Source organism: Nomascus leucogenys, chromosome 15, assembly GCF_006542625.1.
Source record: "Nomascus leucogenys isolate Asia chromosome 15, Asia_NLE_v1, whole genome shotgun sequence".
NCBI classification, from domain to species: Eukaryota; Metazoa; Chordata; class Mammalia; order Primates; family Hylobatidae; genus Nomascus; species Nomascus leucogenys.
In genome coordinates this window covers 53,437,395-53,456,517 of record NC_044395.1, presented here as the reverse complement: position 1 = coordinate 53,456,517, position 19,123 = coordinate 53,437,395, and the positions used below count along the sequence as shown (strand labels likewise).

General features: G+C 38.3%; 1 protein-coding gene across 4 annotated transcripts in view; it reads left to right on the top strand.

The window, feature by feature from the left end:
- Positions 1 to 13,394, top strand: part of PCF11 (PCF11 cleavage and polyadenylation factor subunit) — a 28,504-nt gene extending 15,110 nt beyond the window's left edge. For 2 of the 4 annotated variants that reach the window (XM_030794767.1, XM_030794766.1), the window contains exons 10-16: positions 4,802 to 4,921; positions 5,436 to 5,538; positions 8,605 to 8,788; positions 9,462 to 9,617; positions 10,002 to 10,094; positions 10,643 to 10,678; positions 12,261 to 13,394. In XM_030794767.1, the coding sequence (XP_030650627.1) occupies positions 4,802 to 4,921; positions 5,436 to 5,538; positions 8,605 to 8,788; positions 9,462 to 9,617; positions 10,002 to 10,094; positions 10,643 to 10,678; positions 12,261 to 12,476 (908 nt within the window). In that variant the 3' untranslated portion in view covers positions 12,477 to 13,394. Of the gene's footprint in view, positions 1 to 4,801; positions 4,922 to 5,432; positions 5,539 to 8,604; positions 8,789 to 9,461; positions 9,618 to 10,001; positions 10,095 to 10,642; positions 10,679 to 12,260 lie in introns of all 4 variants that reach the window. The other 2 variants (XM_003254637.3, XM_030794765.1) reach the window with 1 other exon arrangement.
- Positions 13,395 to 19,123: the final 5,729 nt, after the last annotated feature.

The following is a 19,123-nucleotide window of genomic DNA, read 5'->3' as shown; positions in this document are numbered from 1 at the left end:
CAGTGAATACTAAGGATACTGCATTAGTAAAGTTGATTAATTTTTATGTTTTTATGGGCACTCAAATAGCAAAAAGCGGCTTTCCTAGCCAGGTTCACTGATAAGCATCTTTGTTACTATGGGGTGATGCTTAGTACTAGATAAAAGGACTTTTAAAATTGATTTTAGTTTTGTTTATTTATTTATTTATGAGGCAGAGTATTGCTCTCTTACCCAGGCTGGAGTGCAGTGGTGCCATATTGCCTCACTGCAGCCTCTGCCTCGGGGGTTCAAGCGATTCCCCTGTCTCAACCTCCCAAGTAGCTGGGACTACAGGCGTGCGCCACCAGACCTGGCTAACTTCTGTATTTTTACCAGAGATGTGGTTTCACCATCTTGGCCAGGCTGGTCTCGAGCTCCTGACCTCATGTGATCTGCCCGCCTCAGCCTCCCAAAGTGCTGAGATGGCACATGCCCGGCAAAATGAATTTTAGTTTTAATATGTGGTAAGTGGGAAGTATATACATTAGTGATACTTGCTTTCATTTCTGAATCATTGAAACAGCTGTTTCAGAAACATGCTTTACTGTAGCATTGAGTTAATCAGTTTACAATAAATTTATGGAGTTTTCCAAAACTTCTGAAGTAATTAGGAAATCCTAGCCAAGCTCTTTTTTATACATTAGTCCTTAAATTGTGTCAAGAAATTCAATTAATTTGGAAGCTTTTAATTTTTAATTTCTACATGGACAATTATGACTAATTAATATTTGTTATTATTATTATTTTGTTACTATAATGAAAAGAGAAGGAAAGAATTTGGTATCTAAAGCCCAGAAGACCAGGGTTGGAATCTCTATTCTGTTACCCTATAAATGCGCAGGCTTTAAGCAAGTATCTCCCCTGAGGTTCAGTTTTTTTCCTCTGTAAACAGCATATGGGCCCAGCATGGTGGCTCACGCCTATAATCCCACACTCTGGGAGGCTGAGGCAGGTGGATCACAAGGTCAAGAGATGGAGACCATCCTGGCCAACATGGTAAAACCCCGTCTCTACTAAAAATACAAAAATTATATGAGTGGTGGTGCGTGCCTGTAGTCCCAGCTACTCAGGAGGCTGAGGCAGGAGAATCACTTGAACCCAGGAGGTGGAGGTTACAGTGAGCCAAGATCATGCCACTGCACTTAGGCCTGGCGACAGAGTGAGACTCTGTCTCAAAAAAAAAAACAAAAAAACCAGGATATGGTAGTATCAGTATTTGTCTGGTTTTTTTTTTTTTGAGAATCAAATGATATAGTATATGCAAAAGTACTTTGTAACTTGTCAAGTGCTATATTAATATATTTTCCTTTAGAACTCAGTTTTTATTGTTGAGCAGAGGATTTGTTATATTGGGGTTAGTGGCATGAGATGCTCTACAGAAACTACAAATTTTCTTGTTTCTTTTTTTTTTTTTTTTTGAGACAAGTCTTGCTCTTGTCACCCACGCTGGAGTGCAGTGGCATGATCTCAGCTCACTGCAACCTCTGCCTCCCAGGTTCAAGCAGTTCTCCCGGGCTCAGCCTCCTCAGTAGCTGGGACTACAGGCACATGCCACTACACCTGGCTAATTTTTGTATTTTTAATACAGGCAGAGTTTCACCATATTGGTCAGGGTGGCTTGAATCCTGACCTCAGGTGATCTACTTGCCTTGACCTCCCAAAGTTCTGGGACTACAGGTATGAGCCACTGTGCCCAGCCTTGTTTGGCTTTTACAACCTTGGGTTATATGTGTATGTGTACAGGACATAGCAGTGTCACAGAGGAAATCACAATTATTCCCCTTGTTTGGGGATATTGAGTGGGACATTAGGTGTGTCTTCGTTCTTCAAGTTCTTACTCTTAAAAGATGTGTCAGCAGTTTTCAGTGTGCTATATTTAGCTTCTCTCAAGGTTCCTTCTCTAATTTGAAAGTGTAAACATCCCTTTTCTAGTAGGAAATATACCCATGTTCATTTATTCATTCAGACATATATTAGTCATCTGCTGTATGTTAGGCAGTATGCTAGGATGAATTTAATAAGGTTCATCATTCAAAGAGCTTTATTTTTATTTTTAAAGTTTTTTTTTTTTTTTTTTTTTTTTTAAAGAGGGTGCTCACTATATAGCCCAGGCTGGTCTCAAACTCCTGAACTCAAGTAATCCTCCCACCTCGGCCTCCCAAAGTGTTGGGTTTATAGGCGTGAGCCACCACCACACTTGACCTCAAAGAGCTTAATCATATAGAAAGGCTATTGATTTTTTTTTTTTTTTTTTTTGGTTTAACAAAAAACACATAATAATGCCAAACACCTCAGTTCCTTACAAATATGAATTCATTTAACCTCATAACAATCTTAGGAACTGTTATTACCCTTTGTACAGGCACGGGAAACTGAGGCATAGATAAGGAACTTGATTATGTCACACAACTAGAAAGTGGAATTTCTGGTTAAAATCCCAGGAGTCTGGTTCCACAGTTTATGCTCTTGGTTACTAGACTTGGCTGCCCTCAGACATGTGAATAGCTAATTATGCACCTCAGGCATATAATTAGCAATTTAAAGGAAAGTAAAGGTTAAACTAGTGAGTTAAATGTTACTGTAATTGATTATTGAAGTTGATCTGTTCATTCATGTATTCAGACATTTAGCTTGAACAGACATTAATTAGCCTACTATATATAATGCAGTATGATAAATGTAGAGTATACAGTGGTTAAGGGTAAGGATTATGTGTATGTGGATGCAAATTGAATTTCTGTGATTAAGAGGAATTTTTAGTGGTTCAAAACTTTTCTGTATAGGTGTAGTGAGATGCATCATAGTGACATACAAATGCATTAAAATATTGTTTTCTTTTTTTTGAGACAGGGTCTTCTTGCTCTGTTTTCCAGGCTGGAGTACAGTGGTGTGATCTTGATCACTGCAACCTCCGCCTCCTGGTTTCAAGCGATTCTCGTGCCTCAGCCTCCTGAGTAGCTGGGATTACAGGCGTGGGCCACCACAACCAGCTAATTTTTGTATTTTTAGTAGAGACAAGGTTTCACCATATTGGCCAGGCTGGTCTCAAACTCCGGACCTCAGGTGATCCACCTGCATCGGCCTCCCAAAGTGCTGGGATTACAGGTGTGAGCCGCTGCACCTGGCCTAAAATACTGTTTTCATAGTTGAGTTAAAGAATCACAATTATGGCCAGGCGCGGTGGCTCACACCTGTAATCCCAGCACTTTTGGGAGGCCAAGGCAGGCAGATCATGAGATCAGGAGATCAAGACCATCCTGGCTAACATGGTGAAACCCCATCTCTACTAAAAATACAAAAAGAAATTAGCTGGGCGTGGTGGCAGGCACCTATAGTCCAGCTGCTCAGGAGGCTGAGGCAGGAGAATGGCGTGAACCCAGGAGGTGGAGCTTGCAGTGAGCTGAGATCGTGCCCCTGCACTCCAGCCTGGGCAACAGAGCGAGACTCCGTCTCAAAACCAAATGAAAAACAAGAAAGAATCACAATTATTAGAATAGTGCTTGGAAAAATATGAGACTGGAATGATTCCTCACCAATGAGGATTCCTTATCAAGCAAAACAAGATTGCTAGGCTTATCTTATTTATTCAAGTTATTGAAGCTGTAGTAACCATGACACCTTTTCAGCAATAGCTTGAGCTGCTTTGCAAGGGCTGTATACTTTTTAGCAAAGGTCATAGGAGCAGTTATACTCTGAGCCATCTGATTCATCTCCCTTTTTCAGTTCTCCTGTTGTGTCAGGGAGCATTGAGGTCAGGAGTACTTCCACTTAGGCCTAGTACTAAGAGGTGATAAACTATTTCATCTATATAAAACTGCTTTTTCCAGTGCACTTAGAAGATGAGGAAGAGAGAATTAGAAAGCTGGAAAGTTGGAGATAGGAGTGGTGCTGCATTGTGTGGGAGAAGGGAGCATAAAGGGTCATTGTTTTCAGTGTTCTCAGCATTTGTTTTAGAATATATTCTCAACTCTAGTGTGGTGATTCCTCAAGCATCTAGAACTAGAAATACTATTTGACCCAGCAATTCCATTACTGGGTATATACCCAAAGGATTATAAATCATGCTATTATAAAGACACATGCACGGGTATGTTTATTGCGGCACTATTCACAATAGCAAAGACTTGGAACCAACCCAAATGTCCATCAATGATAGACTGGATTAAGAAAGTGTGGCACATATACACCGTGGAATACTTCGCAGCCATAAAAAAGGATGAGTTCATGTCCTTTGCAGGGACATGGATGAAGCTGGAAGCCATCATTCTAAGCAAACTGTCATAAGGACAGAAAACCAAACACCGCATGTTCTCACTTGTAGGTAGGAATTGAACAATGAGAACACTTGGACACAGGGCAGGGAACATCACACACTGGGACCAGTTGGGGGATCGGGGGCTGGGGGAGGAATAGCATTAGGAGAAATACCTAATGTAAATGACGAGTTGATTGGTGCAGGAAATCAATATGGTACATGTATACCTATGTAACAAACCTCCACATTGTGCACATGTACCCTACAACTTAAAAGTATAATAAAAAAGACAAACAAAAAAAAGGATAAAAGAATATATTCTCAAGTCATGCTGACTTGTAGACCTAAATGAAAAGATAATCTTAGGGGCTTTTGAAATTAAACTTACTAATAAATTAGATTTTGTCAAATTTACTGTTGGCAGGACATCTTGAAGAAAACTTTGTAAAATGCTTAGTATAATTTGCATCTTTAAGTTCTACATTCACTTCAAGAGTGGTTTTTTTCTTTTTTTTTTTTTGTTAGGAGCCCTCCCTAAGGCATATCCTGATAATCATCTCAGTCAGGTGGATGTAAATGAATTGTTTTCAAAATTGCTAAAAACAGGAATTCTCAAATTGTCCCAACCCGATTCAGCTACAGCACGTAAGTGTGATTTTATAATTAAATGTACACAAAGCTTCATTAAGTTTTTGAGATGTATGATGTAATATAATGATACAAGTTATGATAAAGCGCCTTACAATAATTGAATTCCTAGGTATAGTTTTTAATTTTGATTTTTGGTTTATAATGAAATTCTTTTAGATTTCCTAAGATTGAACTACCTTATAGTGGACATGTGTTTCAGTTAACTAACATACCTAATGTGCAGGCTTTTTACCAGTAATTTTATGTTAATTTAACTTTTGAAAAGGTTTTGAATATTGATGAAATAAATGACTTTTATTATAGGTGACTTTTAAGAGATCAGAGTTAATATCACATATCAAAATAAAAAATTGTATTAGGTTCCTTGGCCAGTAAACTTGAGATCAGAAGCACTGAATGGACTAGGTGGATTTCTCTATTTGCTTATAATACTATATAGTGTTCCTCTGTAAAGAATACATGGAGAATGGTATTAAGAAATTTGTATGTCTCTTCTTAATTGAAGAAGTAAGTGAAGTAGCTGCTCAGCCTCCCCCTGAAGAGGAGGAAGATCAAAATGAAGATCAAGATGTTCCAGATCTTACTAATTTTACAGTTGAAGAATTGAAACAGTATGTAATCTAATTTTCTTTAAGATAAAGAGGCAGTGACTTTAATAACACTGTTATAGTGGACATTGTTACTATTAGTGCTTTCCCTTTCCCTTTATCCCTTTTACTGTTTTAACATTTAGGAAGTCTTTTTTTTTTTTTTTTAAATGTGGTAAAATATACATAACATAGTCTTTGGGAAGCCTATTTTTAAATCTTCTTTTAAAATATGTCTGCTGTACAAGTACTTGGGCCAAAGGCCACCCCCAAAAGTCTCACTCTGCTGCCCAGGCTGGAGTTCAGTGGCGTGATCTTGACTCACTGCAACCTCCGCCTCCCAGGTTCAAGTGATTCTCCTGGGATTACATGTGTGCGCCACCGTACCCGGCTAATTTTTGTATTTTTAGTAGAGATGGGGTTTCACCATGTTGGCCAGACTAGTCTCGAACTCCTAACCTCCAGTGATCCACCTGCCTTGGCCTCCCAAAGTGCTGGGATTACAGGTGTGAGCCACCACACCTGGTCCCTCAAAATTTTCATTTTTTAATCTGTGATACAGAAAACTTAGGGAGTTTAAATATTAGGTATTAATAATTTATGTATTCCTGTTTAGTTTCATTTTCTGTTTATCGTCATTTTTTCTGTATTGATATTCTTACATTTTTGAGGTTCAGAAATGAGATTTTCATAGTCCAGCATTTACAATTTAAAAAAAATCGGCTGTGCGCGGTGGCTCAGGCCTGTAATCCCAGCACTTTGGGAGGCCGAGGCAGGTGGATCACGAGGTCAGGAGATCAAGACCATCCTGGCTAACAAGACCATCGTGGCTAACATGGTGAAACCTCGTCTCTACTAAAAATACAAAAAATTAGCTGGGCGCAGTGGTGGGCGCTTGTAGTCCTAGCTACTCAGAAGGCTGAGGCAGGAGAATGGCGTGAACCCGGGAGGTGGAGCTTGCAGTGAGCCAAGATAGCGCCACTGCACTCCGGCCTGGGTGAAAGAGCGAGACTGTGACTCAAAAAAAAAAAAAAAAAAAAAATTTTTTTTTTCATTTTATAAGTAATGTTAATTGTGGAAAATTAGAACATACTATAAATAAAATCAAGAAAACGTAGAACTCTCACTTTATGGATAACAACTGTTAACAGTTAGATACTATAATGTATTTGAGTTAGATACTATAATGTAAAATCATTTTTTTTCAAAGTAATACTTTCACATAAAGGCTTTTAATAAAAGCCTCTCTTTCACCCAACACTGTACCCTAGAGGCAATCATTTTATTTTTTTAACTTTTCAAACTATTTTTTCTGGCATTTACCTCTTTCTTTCTTTCTTTCTTTTTTTTTTTTTGAGACAGAATCTCGCTCTGTCACCCATGCTAGAGTGCAGTGGCACTGTCTTGGCTCACTGCAACCTCCGCCTCCCAGGTTCAAGTGATTCTCCTGCCTCAGCCTCCTGAGTAGCTAAGATTATAGGCACCCATCACCACACCCAGCTAATTTTTGTGTTTTTAGTAGAGATGGGGTTTCACCATGTTGTCCAGGCTGTTCTCGAACTCCTGGGTTCAAGTGATCTGCCCGCCTCAGCCTCCCAGAGTGCTGGGATTACAGGTTTGAGCCACCTATTTCTTATACGTAATTTTCTGTTTCTTGATTTATCGCATCTGGACATAATCTCTTAACTTTCTGAAAGTGATTTAGGCTGGGTGCAGTGGCTCATGCCTGTAATCCCAGCACTTTGGGAGGCTGAGGCGGGCAGATCACCTGAGGTCAGGAGTTCAAGACCAGCTTGGCCAACATGGTAACATGTCTCTACTAGAACTTGTCTCTATTAGAAATACTAAAATTAGCTGGGCGTGGTAGTGGGCACATGTAATCCCAGCTACTCGGGAGGCTGAGGCAGGGAGAATTGCTTGAACCCAAGAGGCAGAGGCTTTAGTGAGCTGAGATCGGGCCACTGCACTGCATCCTGGGCGACAGAGCGAGACTCCGTCTCCAAAAAAAACGGGCAGGGGGTGGATTTAGCTAGCCCTTGTACTGTCCTACTAACTCCCCTCCATGTAGTTGTAAGACTGTTTTTTATTATTGAATATTAATATTGTGACTAGATGTTCATTTTGTTGCTGTAACAAAGTACCAGTGTTCTGTTCTTTGCTTTATTCTACTATTTTCTCTTTTTTTTTTTTTGAGATGGGGTCTCACTCTGTGGCCCAGGCTGGAGTGCAGTGGCGTGATCTTGGCTCACTGCATCCTCCGCCTCCCGATTCAAGTGATTCTCCTGCCTCAGCCTCCTAAGTAGCTGGGATTACAGGCATGTGCCACCACACCCAGCTAATTTTTGTATTTTTAGTAGGGACAGGGTTTCACCACTTTGGTCAGGTTGGTCTCGAACTCCTGACCTCGTGATCTGCCCGCCTTGGCCTCCCAAAGTGCTGGGATTACAGGTGTGAGCCACCGCACTCGGCTATTTTTTTTTTTTCTTGGAGTTTATAACTGCTCTGTTTGTTCACTTACTTGGTCTTCTATATATACCTGTTTCTTCCCATATAGGGAGCCCAGAATTTAAAAAACTAATTATCTGTGGACCACAGCAAACTAATTATTGTTTCCCAACGGTCTTCTAAGTTTTCTCTTTAGTTATCCATACTATTATTATTTCTTCTGTACTTTTTTCACTGTTAACACCAGAGTGGAGAAGTTGAATTATTCAGAATGCCAAAGATCTTAGAGAGGTGAAATTTAACTGTTCTGCCATGTCCGTCTTGACTTGACTCCAAACTATAATAAGCTAACTATTGTCTTGTTAGCTAGCACAGGATCATTTCATTTTTAGCTAAAAGGAAATAAATAAATGGGTCAGGGCTATCAATAAGAAGACAGGCTCCATGTTCCAAAAGTCACCAAAGTTAAGGTAAAGAGGGTCAATCACATTGTTAGAGAATAATACTGATCTTTGGGTATTAACTGTTTCAGCCAGCTCTTGGTTTCACCATTGTTACAATATGGAAAATTGAAATATTTAATTGGCTTTTAAAGGCCATTAAGCCATATTATCAACACTAAAGATTATTTCTTTTTCAAAATAGACGTTATGACAGTGTTATCAATCGACTGTACACTGGTATTCAGTGTTACTCTTGTGGAATGAGGTTTACAACATCACAGACAGATGTTTATGCGGATCATTTGGACTGGCATTATCGGCAAAATAGAACTGAAAAGGATGTTAGCAGAAAAGTCACTCATAGACGTTGGTACTACAGTTTAACAGTAAGTAACCCATGTGCCTCCATAGTGTCTTTTAGGCTTAAATTATATCATTCTAAAAGTATATTAATTTTAATAATTATTGAAATTTAATAATTTTATTTAAATAATTTTAATAATTGCTGGAATCTAATATGTGAATTTCCTGAATAAAATTTGACCCCTAGAATATAAACAGATTTTTTTTAAAATGAATTTTGAAGAGTTTTTTTTTTTTTTTTAAATTAAGATTAGAGTATAGCATACAGGCTTGTTCTAGCTCTAAAATTCCAAGGCTTTGACCCCTAGAATATAAACACATTTTTAAAAAAATGAATTTTGAAGAGAATGTGTTTGTTTTTTTTTTATTAAGATTAGAGTGTAGCCTGCAAGCTTGTTCTAGCTCTAAAATTCCAAGCCTCTAGGACTGTTTTTTGTAAAAAAAAAAAAAAAAAAAATGTACTTGAAGCTTGTCTTTTTTGAATTAGTAGTTGTAACTATAGAGTTAATGGAAAAGATCTTAATTAGTTGTTTTATGTTGTCATTAGTTATATGTTTCAAAGTATAATTTTAAATAATATTAGAGCATAATGTAGAAAAGAATGTACCCCTACCTTTAAATGGCATCATATTGAAGATACACTGTAAAAATTTAGAAATAAATGGAATAATCTTTTAAAAATCAACTCCTTTTAAGGACTGGATAGAATTTGAGGAGATAGCTGATCTGGAAGAACGGGCAAAGAGCCAGTTTTTTGAAAAGGTGCATGAAGAAGTTGTGCTCAAAACTCAAGAGGCTGCTAAAGAAAAAGAGTTCCAAAGTGTACCTGCTGGACCAGCTGGAGCAGTTGAGGTGAGAGAAGAACATTTAAATTTTCTCACAGTGGGAGTGTCCCTCACTTCCTTTAAGTAAATACTCATAAACATATCACTATATTTATATCCCTGTTTTAATGATTTTAAGACTTCTTGAAAGCTCTACTCTTCAATTTTACTGTTACAATCTAGCTTTGAGTTTCATAACTACAGTGGCCAAAAGCAGTGAAATGTTTACTCTTTTTGCTGGAAAGATTGACAGAATCCTGTAAATGTATTTTGAATCATATATTGGACATTATTCAAACTTTTGGAACACTCATAAATTCCTTACTCCACTTAACAATGTTTGTATATTTTTACTTAATGGGGTTAAATATGGTCTATTATGTAAATTTCATTTTATATGATTCTATTTTAGAGTTGTGAAATCTGTCAAGAACAATTTGAACAATACTGGGATGAAGAAGAGGAGGAATGGCATTTGAAAAATGCTATTAGAGTAGATGGAAAGGTAATTTTCATTTCTTTAAAAGGAAGTGTTAAGATTAGTATTTTTTTGTTGGGTTAACACATTACTTCGAAAGGAGGGGGTTCATAATAGTTTTTGTTTGATTTTTGGTCTTAATAAAAAAGGTATTGGACTTTAGTAATAGAATGTTTGAATTAGAAGGGATCTTAGCAGTCACCCGGTTCTGTACTCACTTTACATAGGAGGTTGCACTGTTAGTCAGTGACAGACCCAGGACCAGGTCTTCTGAATCTAGTTAGTCATTTTTCTGTCCACCCACACTATTTTGATTGTGGATTTATATTTCATCATCAAACTATACTGTGCTGAAAACAAAGCAAGTTAGGCTAGATACTTAAATGGGCCAAGAGAAGTCAGTTTTTCAGACTCTTTAAGCATAGGGATGAAAATTTGGTTTTATCCATCTTGGGACCAAATAATTTTTGTCTTCTTTCCAAAGACTATCTTCTGGTTTAAAGTTAAAAAGAAATATCAGAATAGCCCATTAGAAATGAGTATGCACATATTTACTTTTTTTCTTTTTGCTTCAGATTTATCATCCATCATGTTATGAAGATTATCAAAATGTAAGTTCTTTTTGGTTACTGTATTTGTCCTCATTTGCATTAATAAATTTTACTTTTCAGTTTTTGCATCAGAGCAATATTGTTATTTTAAACTTAATATATTGAACTGTTTTTGTTTTTTGATATAGCATTTAGGTTGTTCAGTAAAAATTGGTGCCAGATTGACAGAATTGACATATATGAATATCATTTTCTGTGATATGCAAACAATTAAATTTTTGAAATTTATCATTCCTTGCATTTTATTCACTTGAATCATGGTATCTTTTACTAGTTCACTAGGCCCAAAGAAATGTGAGGAAAAGTGAAGATAAGGATCCTGATGGGGATAGGTTTCTAGAGCTATGGGTAGCATTTACTACTATTTTTTTTCTTACATCTCTATTCAGCCATCTAAATAGGTATATTCTTTTTGTTGTTTTGTTTTGAGACAAAGTTTCGCTCTTGTTGCCCAGGCTGGAGTGCAGTGGCGCAATCTCGGCTCACTGCAACCTCCACCTCCTGGGTTCAAGTGATTCTCCTGCCCCTGCTTCCCAAGTAGCTGGGATTACAGGCGTGCACCACCACACCTGGCTAATTTTTTATTTTTAGTAGAGACAGGGTTTCACCACATTGGTCAGGCTGGTCTTGAGCTCCTGACCTCAGTGATCCACCCACCTTGGCCTCCCAAAGTGCTGGGATTATAGGCGTGAGCCACCGTGCTCGGCCAAAATAGGTATACTTTTTAATAATCACATATGGAATCTAAAAATGATACCAGTCGTTGACCTTAAAAGTTCAAATGGTCAGCTGGGCGTGGTGGCTCATGCCTGTAATCCCAGCACTTTGGGAGGCTGAGGCGCGTGGATCACCTGAGGTCAGGAGTTTGAGACCAGCCTGGCCAACATGGTGAAACCCTGTCTCTACTAAAAATACAAAAACTAGCCAGGCATGGTGGCGGGTGCCTATAGTCCCACCTGCTTGTGAGGCTGAGGCAGGAGAATTGTTTGAACCCAGGAGATGGAGGTTGCAGTGAGCTGAGTTCATGCCACTGCACTGCAACCTGCGCAACAAGAGTGAGACTCTGTCTCAAAAAAAAAAAAAAAAAGTTCAAATGGTCATATTTGTAGTCAATTTAAAACCAAGTAATGGAACAAATAAGTTTTTAGAGATAATGGGTTGGAGGCAATTTGGAAGGTTTATTTAGGTTGTCAGAAGACTAGTGTTGAGGATGATGGTTTGTGGGGATTTAAAATACTCAGACTATTTGAAATTAGGGTAGTAACAAGTCCCAGGATATGAGTTTAACATCTATTTAGTGATTAAAATGTAGAAGCATGTCTAATCAACTTTTTTTGGCTGTATAATGTCCTACAACTTAGCTGTTAACTGCTTAACTCACTGCTGAGTACATATTGAACGTGCAATATATATTTTATTTTTGGTTGTCTTGATGGCACATTTTGTTGGGAGGCAGGTGTTTCATTTGCATTTGGTTGTATGTGTGTTCTCTTGTCCATACAAGGGTCTTACACAACTAAATGTTATTTAATGTGAGAATTTTGAACTTTCATCAGTACTCATAGGGCCTTTCATTTTGTAGACATCTTCATTTGATTGTACACCATCTCCCAGCAAGACACCAGTTGAAAACCCTTTGAATATTATGTTGAACATTGTCAAAAACGAATTGCAGGAACCCTGTGAAAGTCCCAAAGTTAAGGAAGAACGAATTGATACACCACCAGCTTGTACAGAGGAAAGCATAGCAACACCCTCTGAAATTAAAACAGAAAATGACACAGTCGAGTCAGTTTAAATAAAATGAGAAAGGTATGTTTTTCTTTTTTAAAAAAGCTGCTGTTGGATCTAGAAGGTGAAGAATTTTTTTATGTATATATAGACATATCTATATAAATTGTCTGGCTGAGGCAGGGCCTTCAGCTATCATTTGGTTAATAAATACATTTTAGTATTTGCATTTCCTACCGCCTGCAGAGTTTCAGGTGCTTGTTGTGTGAAAGTTCTGTAGATGTGTGCAAATTTAACAAAATGAAATTGTATGTGTAAAAATGTACGATTTTTCACTGTGCAACTGTAAATTATAAATAAAAAATATTTTTGCTATTCATGGAGTGTAATATTTATGCACACCATCAAATAGTTTCTGTACTTTTTATTGGGTAAAAATGGAATTGAACAGCAACCTCAACATAAGATTTTTTTTCTAGTAGCCTCCCAGTGATTAAAGCAGCAAAGTTTGAAGTTTCATCCTTCAAAAGGGGGTTGTGAGAGAGCACCGTAGGGCTTTTCTCAAATAGAAAAGCCAGATTTTGAAAAAATTTTAAAGACAAAATAGGACATATTTACAGATATATATATATATATACACACACACACACACACACACACACATCTCCAGGTATAGAGAACCATCCAGATGTTCACTTTTGAAAATATCTAATGAAGCAAGTTTTATTCTTGAACTTGGACACTGATGCCATCAAACAATTAACAAATATATTTAAGTACTAAAGGTGATTTTTTTTTTTTAAAGACATTTTTCAAATTGTCAAATGATTTAATGCAGATGAACATATTTCTATTTTAAGTAACGGGAATCTGTAAGAATGTTTGCTTGAGATATGGTTAACTTTTTTCTTTTGTTGGTTTTGACTTAGATGGACACCATGAGATGTTAATGTTCATACATGTAATAAATAGAATGATGAAGAAACTTTGTATTTCTTTATTTCTTGAAAAGCTTTAGAATGTGACTTTCTTGTTGTCTTTCATCTGTTTTTTAAAACATGAACATGGTACTTGCTATGAGCCAGGCACTCTGAGACAGGTTAGTCTTTTCTGCCATTTATTGGAGATAGGCATATAAAACACTGAGTTTTATTGAGCACATAGTATGTGGCAGGCACTAGCACTTTCTACATGTATTTTCTCTGGTATTCACATCTAATAACTACATGGTAGATGGTGTCCCTAGTTTACAGATGAAATTAAGCCACTCACTTTAAAATTTTTATAAGAATTTGAACGTGGCTTTGTTTCATCTAATTCCATACAATTTATGCAATTTTAAAAGATACCCCCAAATTGTTAGGATAGAAATAAGCACACCAAACTACTGGAAGGTGGCTTAAGGAAGATACTACAAAAGTGGTGATATTTGAGTCTTGGAGGATAACCAGGAGTGGAGTCCGTACTGATGGGAAGGGTATCTTTAGAAAATGAACAGCAAATGTAAAGGCTTGAAACACTTTGTGTTTTCAAAAATTGACTTCTTATGGTTAAAACTCAGTAGTTTTGAATAGGACATTATGATGAGCCATTAATTTTTTTAGTAGAAATGGAGTCTCATTATGTAGTCCAGGCTGGTTTTGAATTCCTGGGCTCAAGTGATCCTACTGCCTTGGCCTCCCAGAGTGCTGGGATTACAGGCATGAACCACGTGCCCGGCCTTTATTTTTGAGTAGTGAAGAGCCTTCTTGGTCATGCTAAGGAATTTTTATTAAACTGATGACCAGAGCAGCCACTAGAAATTTTAAACAGAGGTTATATCCTATCTGCATTTTTTTTTTTTTTTAAGAATCAAGTGAATACAATTTTAGAGATTGCTAAATGCAGAGAGGTCCAGTGGGAAAACTGGTAGCCATTGGATTTGAGTTGTAAACAGGTGACAGCTGAACTTACGTATATGAACACTGCCACAGGAACTGAGGTCTGTGAATCCAAAAATGTAGGCAAAACTTCCCGTTGAACATTTTTTCTGGGGAAACCACCATAGCTTTTATCAAATGCTTAAAGGTATGGAACATTCTAAAAGGAAGGTGACATTCAAACCTAAACGTTTATCAACGGTATCCACATGGAGAAGAGGGTCAAGGATGGGGGAACAAAGACTGGTAGGTGGGAAGGTCAGAAAGAAAATGGGAAAACCAGCAATGGGAAAATTTTTTTTTTTTCTTTTTTTGAGACAGTCTTGCTCTGTCGCTCAGGCTGGATCAGTGCAGTGGCACAATCTCGGCTCACTGCAACCTCTGCCTCCCGGGTTCAAGTGATTCTCCTGTCTCAGCCTCCCAAGTAGCTGGGATTACAGGTGCCCGCCACCACGCCTGGCTAATTTTTATATTTTGAGTAGAGGCGGGGTTTCACCATGTTGGCCAGGCTGGTCTCGAACTCCTGACCTTAAGTGATCTGCCCTCCTTGGCCTCCCAGAGTGCTGGGATTACAGGTGTGAGCAGGAAGAAAATTTCAATGGACAAGGTAGTCAACAAAATGAAGTCAAGAAAATATATAAGACTGAGAAATACTCTGTAACTGTTGACCTAAGAACAGCTGAGTATGGGTGCCAACACCTGGTGCAATGGGTAGTGTGGATGAGAGGTAACAAAATATTAAAAGCTATTTTTTTAAATGAAGTTTAACTCCAGAGATTGAATTGCAGTTAGACAAATAGGAGAGGCATTAGCATGTTAAGAGGAGCTCAGTGGAGAAATGGGTTGAAGATGGAGATGCCCGGTATACTAGTCTCAAGATTGTAACAAGATAGTATCAACAATAGCACAGGAGGGGCTGGGCACAGTAGCTCATGCCTGTAATTCCAGCACTTTGGGAGGATGAAGTGGGTAGATTGCTTGAGTGTAGGAGTTCAAGACCAGCTTGGGCTACATGGTGAAACTCCGTCTCTACCAAATATATGAAAAACCAGAGGGACACTGTCTGCAAAAAAAAAAGAACAGGAAGGATTAGCTTTGGAATGGAGGTGGGCCAGTGTTCTCCAAGATGGCCATTAGTATTTACAGTTGGGTTTGAGTTCAATTCTTATTTTCTCTTTGAGGTAAAGGCCAGATGTAAGGCAGTGATCCAGATCTGCCCCATACTTGGCTGTGCATTAGAATTATAGTGAATTTAAAACAAATTTTAATACTAAATTTAGAGATGGGGCCTTACCAGGTTGCCCAGGCTGGCCTCAAACTCCTGGGATCAAGCCAGTCTCCCACCTCAGCCTCCCAAGTAACTAGATTACAGGTACACACCACTACACCTGGCTTAGAATTAGTGAATATTAAAAGATTCCTAATCTCTGGAGAGTCTCATTTAGTTGATTCTCATTCAGGGGCACTTCTAGTATTTAAGCTCCATAGTTTTTTCTAATGAACATCCAGATCTGGTAAATAATTCAGAAATCAACATCAACAGCATCCCCAAGATAGAAAAAGAGTCAATACATAACACTGTTAGCTAGAAGTAGTAATCTAACACTGTAAAGTGCAGCAAGGAAAGCTAAAGGAAGCCTCACAGATGATGGAACATTTTCTTTTAAATTGAATTGAAGTTTGACAGAACAAATAAAAGGAAAGGCATGTTTCCTAAAATCTAAAGATTTCATTAAGTTTATATTCTCCTGGTTTTAGTGTAATTTTCCCACTGAAAATTTCCAACTTTGATGCTTTGGAAAATAGAAAGCAATCTCATTGCAATTCAGCTAAAAATAAAAAGCTTTGGGAAGAAAAATAAGGAATTACATATAAAAAATTAAAACATTCTCATGTAACAGCTTAGTATATACATATTTTTTATATGACTGACCTTACAATTTAGTACCAAGTCAGCAACCTAATGAGGTTTATAAAAATATTCAGGAAAATCTGAGGAGGCATCTAACCATGCTGCAGGTGGAAAAATGTAGCTGACTAAAGAGGTAAACTGGAGGTAGAAATGGAAAATAGACTATTATCAAGAAAGATATGCACTCTTGTAGAATTGGGAAGTTTTTTCCTAATCCTAAATGGGGTCAGCTCCCAGAGATAATGGGCATTGTGTTGAGCAGGCGGGGAAGAGTAGCTAAATAAGAGCCAAAAGGTACCCATGGAGTACCCCTGTGAGGATTTGGGAGTGGGCACCAAAAGAACAAGAATGACTGGGAAATAACAGAAAATGGCACACAGGCAGAGAGGAGTACAGACTGTCACCAACATCCACTTCATTTTTTGTTTTTGCTTGGGGTTGGCCCTGCTCCCTTCTCTGCAACAAGATGTAAAAAGCTGATTTATGATATCCTGCTTTATCACCCCACTTTAGAAAAACTGAGGTAGAAGTGGAGGACTAGTCATACTTACTAACTGGAATCATACCTTCCTACTCACAAAAGGTTCTAGTTCTCTAGAATACTGAGATGACCACTCCAGAATGTATTCTGAACCCTGTTTCACTTAAGAAACTTCCATAGTTAGGCACTTACCTTGAAATCCTGTGCAGTCTAGATATTGCATCTTAGCTTTTTTTATTAAAATTACTCTTATTATCAATGACTTCTTGCTAAAACCAGTGTGCTTTTCTTAGCTTCTTAATCTCTTCTGGACCACACTCACTTTGTTTTTGAGACAGAGTCTCGCTGTGTTGCCCAGGCTGGAGTGCAGTGGTGTGGTCACAGCTCACTGCAACCTTTGACCCCCAAATTCAAGTGATTCTCCAGACTCAGCCTCCTGAGTACCTGGGATTACAGGCACCCACCACCAAACCCGGGTAATTTTTGTATTTTTATTAGAGGCGGGGTTTTACCGTATTTGCCAGGCTGGTCTCACTTGACCTCAGGTAATCCAGCCTCCCAAAGTGTTGGGATTACAGGCGTGAGCCACTGTGCCCAGCCCACACTCACTTTAAACTATCTTCTTTTGCTTCATGTGATGGTACATGTTTTTCTCTTCTTCTGTATTTTTACTTAGGATTAACATTTTTAAAATCAAATAATAAAAATATAAAATATGGTCACCTTTTACACCCTCTTTCTTGGTCTATATACTGAGTTAACAATTCAGTATAGACCCTTTCCAAATTAAAAATATTGAAAATTTAATGAGATCATATATGTATTGTTTTGCACCATTTTTCATTGCCTATAGAACTCTTTCCATGTAGATTAAGGTACATAGATCTGCATTTCTACCACTGCGTAGTATTTTGTATGATGAATGCAGCATAATTTAGCTATTCTTTTACTGATGGATATTAAAATTTCTAATTATTCACAATTACAAAGTTTTATGGTGACTATCATACTACATATATCTGAGCAAGTTATTTTGAAGATCTCACAACCAGTAGGTTCACGGGCAATGTGAATTTGAAATTTTGACATGGTTAGAGCTGTTAGGGTTACACTAGCTTTAGAATTGGGAAGTACTCCATCCTTCTCTATGCTTTGTTCCTGGTGACATTTATTGGGGACTGACTACTTTAGGACATTTATAGTTACCAATTTATTAAAGTTTTCTGACTCGAGCCAGTATTTTGAAATTCGTATTTTCCGAGAAAATTAGCCAAGCGAATTTTTTTTTTTTTTTTTTTGAGACGGAGCCTTGCTCCGTCACCCAGGCTGGAGTGTGGTGGTGTGATCTCCGCTCACTGCAACCTCTGTCTCCTGTGTTCAAGTGATTCTCTCGCCTCAGCCTCCTGAGTAGCTGGGATTACAGGTGACTGCTCCCATGCCCGGCTAATGTTTATATTTTTAGTACAGACGGGTTTTCACCATGTTGGCCAGGCTGGTCTCCAACTCCTGACCTCAAGTGATCCACACGCCTCGGACTCCCAAAGTGCTGGGATTATAGGCGTGAGCCATCACGCTCGGCCGAAGTTTCAAGATTATTAGTAAAGGTTGAACATTCTTAATCTGAAAATCCAAACTCCTCAATGCTCCAAAGCCTGAAACTTTTTGAGCACTGCCATGATGCAACAAGTAGAAAATTCCACACATAAATACTTAACATAAACTTTATGTACCAGATTATTTAAAATGTTGTATAAAATTACCTTCAGGCTATGTGTATAAGGTGTACATAAAACAAATGAATTTGTTTAGTCTTGGGTCCCATACCGAAGATTTCTCATTATGTATATGCAAATATTCCAAAATCCAAAATCTGAAACACTCTGGTCCTAAGCATTTTGGATAAGGGGTGCTCAACATGTATAATGTTACACAAAATAATTTGCTTCTGATTTTCAAAGTCTCCTTTGTAATATGTCCCTTTGCCCCCACTTTTTTTTTTTCCCCGAGATGGACTCTCACTCTGCCGCCAAGCTGGAGTGCAGTGGCGCAATCTTGGCTTACTGCAACCTCCACCTCCTGGGTTCAAGCGATTCTCCTGCCCCAGCCTCCCAAGTAGCTGGGACTACAGGAGCCTGCCACCATGCCAGCTAATTTTTCTATTTTTAATAGAGATGGGGTTTCACCATGCTGGCTGGGATGGTCTTGATCTGTTGACCTCATGATCCGCCTGCCTTAGTCTCCCAAAGTGCTGGGATTATAGGCATGAGCCACCATGCCCGGCCTGTTTTTTTTTTTTTCTGAGACAGTGTCTAGCTCTGTTGACCAGGCTGGAGTGCAGCGATGCAATCATGGCTCACTGCAACCTCAACCTCCTGGGCACAAGCCATCCTCTGTCCGTGGGC